Source organism: Populus alba, chromosome 6 (genome assembly GCF_005239225.2).
Source record: "Populus alba chromosome 6, ASM523922v2, whole genome shotgun sequence".
NCBI classification, from domain to species: Eukaryota; Viridiplantae; Streptophyta; class Magnoliopsida; order Malpighiales; family Salicaceae; genus Populus; species Populus alba.
The window spans coordinates 11,391,013-11,398,682 of NC_133289.1; the positions used below are offsets into that span (position 1 = coordinate 11,391,013).

The 7,670-nt window shown below is 34.1% G+C and overlaps 1 protein-coding gene across 7 annotated transcripts; it reads left to right on the top strand.

Moving 5' to 3' along the window:
* Positions 1-2,769: 2,769 nt before the first annotated feature.
* On the top strand, positions 2,770-7,461 carry LOC118048533 (WRKY transcription factor 44). 7 transcript variants are annotated; one of them, XM_035058278.2, is made up of 9 exons: positions 2,770-3,078; positions 3,170-3,267; positions 3,672-3,797; positions 4,832-4,926; positions 5,026-5,257; positions 5,338-5,469; positions 5,580-6,310; positions 6,683-6,841; positions 7,174-7,461. In XM_035058278.2, exons 5-9 carry the CDS (start codon positions 5,039-5,041, stop codon positions 7,358-7,360), a joined length of 1,428 nt encoding a protein of 475 aa, XP_034914169.1. In that variant the 5' UTR covers positions 2,770-3,078; positions 3,170-3,267; positions 3,672-3,797; positions 4,832-4,926; positions 5,026-5,038; the 3' UTR covers positions 7,361-7,461. The 7 variants fall into 7 exon arrangements, with proteins under 7 accessions (XP_034914169.1, XP_034914168.1, XP_073266078.1 ...); XM_035058277.2 differs by lacking the exon at positions 3,672-3,797; XM_035058272.2 differs by having other exon boundaries at positions 2,771-3,078; positions 4,832-5,257.
* Positions 7,462-7,670: the final 209 nt, after the last annotated feature.

Genomic DNA, 7,670 nt, shown 5'->3' on the forward strand with positions numbered 1-7,670 from the left:
TTTTAAATAAAAAATACTTTAAAAAATAACCGTAATTACATTTCTAAACAGGTTTTTAATTTGGTCAGTGATCATAAAGGTTTCCAAATTTGCTTGGTAATCTTCAACACAATTTTTGTTTTTTAGCACTCAGCGTTTTATATTGAATATTTTGCATACAAATTGTAGCTTTGTGCCAACTCCTTAAAGTCTAATTTGTAATTAGTCGTTAGACCCAACAAAACGATGCATGATTGGAGGAAGCGTAAGCTGCGTCCCAGGGAGTATGCAGGAGCGGCCGTTGCTGCATCCAAGCCTAGGATTCCTAACTAATATTATAGACGAAGTTTTTCAAAATATTTATAAAATATATTTTTATTATTTTTTATATATATCTAACAAATAAGATCTTGGGTAATTTTTATATTGTATTTAAAACTCTTTTGTTAAATAAAGATATTAGATGATTATCATCCAAGTTACCCATATGCTCTGGACACGATGTCGATATTATTTACAAGAAAAAGAAAAATTGATGATTTAAAAAATAATAAAAAAATAAAATTTTAAACAAACACTCACCAACCTTGCTGGCAAAAAAGTTCAAAATTATTGATAGCCTGCTCATTGACTATTTTATCCTTTCATGACATAAAATGATGGGGAAGGAGTCCTTTTCAACCCTTAAAATAGGATCATTAAGAAGGTGGGGCCCATTGCTAGGGTACGGGGTGTCAAAATATAACTAGTTCGGCAGTGCCACATCTGGCGATGATAAGATTTTGAGTGGTTTGGAGTTTAGACAAGTGCCCTCCTGATAACTGACCAGATCAGCAAGAAGTGAGGTACACGCTCCAGATATGGAAGTGGGTCTTGCAAATTTTAGTCGGAGGTATGAAACGAACACGTCAAAGCAGAATGTAGACAGTTAGTTGGCCGTACCATCCCTTGTATATATGGAGAGCCTCTCTCTAACTTTACAAAGCCCTCCTAATTTTAAAATAACCCACAAACAAATAACCAATCAAATCCCCACGAGACAAATTCATAATGCTAAGAGTGTTTCGTGGGAGATATTGTTTTTATTTATTTTTATTTAAAAAGAATTAAAATAGTATTTTTTATTTTTTAAAATTTATTTTTATTATCAACACATTAAAACAATTTAAAATATCAAAAAATTAATTTAATTTTTTTAAAAAAATTTAAAAAACATAATTAGACTGTAAAAACAAACACCACTTAAATCTAGAATAGAAAAATATTAGATTGGTTGCCTCGTGATGCAGTGTGATAAGAAAATTTTCAACTAGAAAAAAAAAATTGAGGAGACAGTTGTGTGTTTTTAAAAAAATGAAAAAAACTTGATAATCAAGTAAAATCTTGATTAGTTTGATAATATGATAAAAAATTAGACACCAATAATAAATAATCTTTTTTTTTTTTAAATGTGTCCATTAAAGTTAGGTTAACATGCAAAACTCATGACTAGACTTACAAGATCATGATAATCCTATAAAATGATGGTGTTAGCAAAATCATTTGTAAACAAGAACTTGAAAGGAAAAAAAAAAATTTAAGTCAACTAGATTTAATATTTCAAACCTGTGAACCAAAAAGTTAACAAAATCTTGATCAATAAAATGTTGAAAGATGAGATCGGGAAAGAAAGTTTTAATTTAAAAGATTAAAAGCAAAACAAATAGCAATAAAAAAAATATAAAGACTAAATCTAGCATAAAATAAAATAAACTAAAATATTGAGGGATGCAATTGAAAAAATTATCTAATTAAGAGAATGATATAAAATACCGAAGGATGCAATTGAAAAGATAATAATTTAAAAAAAATCAAAATAAAAAAAAATGAGGACCAAATCTAAAAGGTGAAAAAACTAAAGGAAGATTAAATTGAAAGAAAATTTCAATTCTATAAATAATCTAAAATAAAATAAATAGCAATAAAAAAATAAAAAAATATATAAAAATATTAATTGAAGAATTGCTTTGAAAATATACTAGGGTTGGCCTTGGAAACGAAGGAGGAGAGAGGAAAAAAAACTACCATCAATGCAAAACTTGACATATTTATTTCCACACATGATGCCCAAAAATGGAGGCGACTTAATGAGGATTAAAATGTAATTGTAAAAGTTAAAGTATAGTCATCAAATAGATTCGTACGCGCCATCCAAAAGCCACAATAAAACTCATATGCATTCATGCTAGCGCCACATGCAATCACTTTTTAAAAAATAAATTATATTTTATTTATGTTAAAAAAAGGATAAAAATACTAAAATATCTCCTTTAAAACTCCATAATTAAAAAAAATAAAATGATAAAAACACCTTTACCATGATAAAAACAATTCTAATTCAAAAACATTGAGGAAATTTTATTGTGTAATTAACATGAAAAAGTCAAAAGGAGCCGTGCCTTTCCATGCTTAAATTTCTGCTTCCAAGAGCATATTAATACTTTCATCGTGCAAATAACAAAAAAGAAAATATATACTATTCCCCGCTTTCAATGTCAATTATATTAATTATATTTGATAAAATTACATTTAATTGTTGCAATTAAAAATAAAAATAAATCCATGTATACAATAATAAATGCTTTACTAGGAATCCTTTTAGTTTCTTTTTAATTAATGCAGTATTATAATAAATAATAATAATAATAATACTAAATGCTGTATAAAAAAACTATACTCACGTAAAATAAATAAATAATAAAAAGAGTTAGTTGAGATTTTCCCTCACTCTGCTTCCTGCAACCTTTTCTTATTATGCCCAATGAGCAAATATTGCCTCCCAGTTCACTTGCAGAGCCATTTAAGACAACGCAAACCCTCTCTCTCTCTCTCCCCCATGGCTTTTTAACAAGGGAACTGTTCATTGTGTCCAACTACCTTATTACTCATTCAAAAACTAGAGAATGATTATTTTTTTTGTAGGTTTGTTTTTAGCTGGAAAAAAAAAAGCAGTAGTTTAAAAAGACAAGCTGGTGATTATGTTATACATCTCTAGAAATACAAGTCTGAGAGAATCACTTGTCATCTGTTGAATTGAGTCAAGGATTTCTCGTCTCCAAGGTCAAGTTCTCTCATTCTGTGTCACGTTTTTCAGTTTCCTTATTGAAAGTTTGGTGATTTTCTCACGAACTTCTTGGTTCTGCAAATGCAGGTTATAGATTGATTAGTTTTGTAAACTGAGATAGTAGTAAATGAGATCTTACGGAAGCATTGAAACTCCTTACTAGTTTCTTACTTATAGCCATTCTGGTTAGTTTCCATTACCTCTTGCTCTTTTCTGCCTTCTTTTAGCTAGAATCTGTCTATGGTTTGTGTTCGTGTTCTCTCTCTTCTTAAGATTTCCGGTCTTTGAACCTTTTCTACAGCCCTTTGTTCTTCTTTCAGATTACGGAGAGTGTTTTATTTAATGTTAAAAACTATACTTGTTTTCATGGTAGTTCCGCTAACTTTCAAAGATAAACACTTTCATTACACTACTTGAATTTTGCTGTAATTTTTGGGAGTTAGTGCTTGTAAAAAAGATCCTATCTTTCTGGGTTTTTTTTTTTTCCTTTTCTGTTGAATAATTTTTTTCCTTAAAAAACAATAATAAAAATTGGTTATAGATTTGGCTAATTCGAGAGCCTAGAGATTAAAAGTGCACCCATGTCCAGATGAATGTATTTTGCAAGCTGGGGAGCTTAAAGGCTTATGAGAGATGTTGATGGTTTCGAGGAGAAGATCCCAAGTTTTCTTATGCTTCGTCAGCCTATATCCCAGATTTTTATTGCTTTAGGAAGGTAATTATGAAGATTCATGGTCACTAGCGGAATATCAGAAGTAACCAAATGATACAGCCTGAGTTTCTCGCGGATATTAGGTAACCGTAAGTAGTGATTGCAAGGGGAAATCGCAATAGTAGATGTGTGATGTGATTTTTTGCCCAACTGTAGTGAGTGAGTGAATTTGCAGCAATAATTGGGCAGTCAAAGCAAAATTCTAAGTTTTTCTTCATGATGATGGAAAGCATTGCTTACAAGTTCTGAGATTGTGGAGACTGAAATAAGTTTTTCTATGCAACCAGAGACCAAAGATTCATTCAAGTCCTTATCATTTAGAGGGTTTTTTTAGGGATTCTTTTACTTTCAACAAATGTGGTTATTGGCCCATCCACTCACGGTTGTTTTGTTTGTTTCTGTTTTGTGAGTATTCCTTGGATTTTTGCCAATGTTTTACTTGCTGAGGTCCTCTTCAAATTGTATTTTCTATCAAATTAGGTACATCGGGAACAGCTTAAAGCGCTCATATTTTTAATTGGACTGGTGTTCTTGGAAATGTTTCCATGGTTGCACCTGCTATTCATGTTTTAATTGGAAAGGTTTAACTTTTTCTAGAAGACGATTTCTATATTCCCCAAATTGGAAGAAGATGAATCATTCATGATGGAGTTGTTTGGGAAATTAGTCCTATGTTTTACCTCACTTTCCACTCGCATAAAACATCAGTAATAGAAATGAATAGCTGAGAGTTGCAGAGAGATGTTCCTAGGACTAGTTTGTACTTTACTTGGCAGCTTTTAGCATGTTTTCTCCTTTCGTAAAGAATAAGCAAGACAAATTATAGAATACTCCATTGATATATGAAATGAGAGCTAGTGTCTTCGGTTCAATGCTATTATATATTGAGATAGTGCACAATGAGTCATGGATGATGATTTTTTTTGTTATTGTTGTGCTATTTATGGCAGAGGTCTATTCTACCTACTTGTAAATTTAGTCATCAAATTGTATTTGCCATCAATATAATTTCCGTACCTATTTATTTCATAATGCAGGTCTCAAACAAACAGAAGTAGTGCTTTCCTGAGCGTCTCCAAATCATGTTTCCATCTCTGCGGCCTTATTACGTTCTGCTGGCATTGAGTTGAATGTGAGTTGAGGTTTAAGAAGACAGGACTTCCAAGTTTCCCTCGATGCTGAAATGGCTGTCGCTTACACGTTTGCCTGTAAATTATAATTGACATTCCAGACATTTATTGAAAATGGAGATCAAGGAATCAGAGAGGGTGGTTATAGCGAAACCAGTAGCTTCCAGGCCTACTTACTCAAATTTTACATCTTTCTCAGAGTTGCTTGCGGGTGCCATCAATACCACACCCTCTAATGTTTGTTCTGGAACAACAGTTGCTGCCATTAGACCAAAAACAGTGAGGTTCAGGCCAATGGTGAATCGTGCTCCAGGTGCACTGGTTTCTTCACAGGTGATCACGTAGCTCCTCTGAATGCCCTTTTCCATTATGAATTCTTGCCTTCTGAACTTGATGTTCTTGGACACTTTCAGGCTGGACTCTCTGGAACAGCAGTTAGCAATTCGTTTAATAAAGTTTCAAGTACTGGTAGCAAAGCCACTATCATATATAAACCACAGGCAAAGCTTGTGTCAAAGGCAACTGTTTCTCTACTGGCGAATATGGTCAGTAGCAAAATTCTACCCATTTTTAACTTCTTCTGCTATGGTAGCCTAGCAACTGCTGTTTGTATTTTTTTTTTTCAGACACTAATGCAAGAGTTTCTTTTGACCAGGGAAACTTCAATACTAATTCACAACAAATGTTACAACCAGTTGAGACTCGTCCTCGGCTTTCAAAACAAGATAAACACAATTTCTCATCCCAGCTTACCTCAAATCTTCATCAAAATATTCCATCCCCTGCAGAAGCAGACCACACAACTGAACCCTTAAGGTTAACATCTCTGAACCAGGAGGAGGATCCAAAAACTTTATCTCATGCATCTAATGGGGACCGACCTTCATATGATGGTTATAATTGGAGGAAATATGGACAAAAGCAAGTAAAAGGAAGTGAATATCCACGGAGCTACTACAAGTGCACCTATCCAAACTGTCCAGTGAAAAAGAAGGTTGAAAGATCATTTGACGGGCAGATTGCAGAAATTGTCTACAAAGGGGAACACAACCATTCAAAGCCTCAGCCTCCAAAGCGCAACTCATCAGGAACACAAGGATTATCTGATGGCAATGCTCCAGATAGGAACAGCATCCCATTATGGAGTAATCAACTCAATGAAAGAAATGAAGGCTCTGAAGGTAGAGAAGAAAATCAGAATGAAATTGGATTACCAGTGCATTCAATTTATCAGGGTAAAGCTCCACCATCTTATGATCCTGCTGGAACCGGCACAATTAATGCTGGTACGGGAACTTCTGAGAACTCATGTGGTGTCAGCGGGGAATGTGATGATGGAAGCAAGGGATTGGAGGGAGCCAATGATGAACCTAAAAGTAAAAGAAGGTAAGAGATAAGCTACTCGTGAATAGATTTGAAAATCAGCTACTATAGGCGTTCACTTCACCATTAAAAATAAAATATTTCACTTTCACTGTGTTGTTTTCTGCTAAATTGGATCATCAAAAGAAATAATCCAAGTTAGTTTTATGCCATCTTGCCTTTGCTTCTTCCTCCCACCCTTCACATTCTTACCTCACTACTTTTTATGCCATCTTGCCTTTGCTTCTTCCTCCCACCCTTCACACCCTTACCTCACTACAATAAATTCAATAAGCTTTTGCCATGACCTGATGCCTGTTTAATTTTACTACATTTATCACCCTTGAAATTATTCTCTTCATTCTTATGTAATGGAAATACTCTCTCTTCTTATAGGAAAACTGAGATACAATCCACTGAAGGTGGCATGTCAGGGGAGGGAGTACAAGAGCCCCGTGTAGTGGTGCAAAGTTCCACAGATTCTGAGATTCTGGGGGATGGTTTTCGATGGAGAAAATATGGGCAGAAGATTGTGAAGGGGAATCCATATCCCAGGTTGAGACCTAATGACTTGTTTGAGATGTATATTGCAAGCTCTTCTTCATCTCTGATTCTAATATGGCCTTCAAAAACCTCTGGAAGACGAACGTTTTTGGTTGTTTTCATAATATTTGATCAATCCCACACATATTTGCATTAGGATATAGGGACATCATACCACTGCTACAGTTAGGTTGTTTCTGAATGATTAGTCACCTCCTAATCTCTTTGATTGAGGTTAACAGACCCTCCTTATGTTTTCTAGTATATCCATGGACTTGCTGCATTTTTCCAGTGTGATACTTTCCTCGAAATTTGCTCACAGCACATTAAAAACCATCTTGCAGGAGTTACTATAGATGTACCAGTATCAAATGCAATGTTCGCAAGCATGTGGAAAGAGTATCAGATGATCCAAGAGCTTTTATTACAACATATGAAGGAAAACATAACCATGAGATGCCTCTGAAGAGCACAAACCTAGCAGCCTTTGAACCTGATTCACAGGCACCTACTACTAGAGTCAAGCAGTGATCTCAGCCATGGAAGGATATGATATCGAACCTGATGCTTTCTCTGGCCCAGATATCAGAAGAGTACGAGGGCTCCGGAAAAGCTAAATAACATGACAATCAGTTACGGAGGCTTCTTATTGCCTTGGCTAATACTTTGTGTACAACTTTCCGGCAAGAAGTTTATAACAATTTTCAGGCACATAAATATTTCGATACTTGAAGAAATAAATAGTACTTTCTCAGTATGTTCAACTACACAAACAGATGATCACTACTCGCACATTCTGATTTCATTATGGTGACATTGCATGTAATTAAGCATTGAAGCT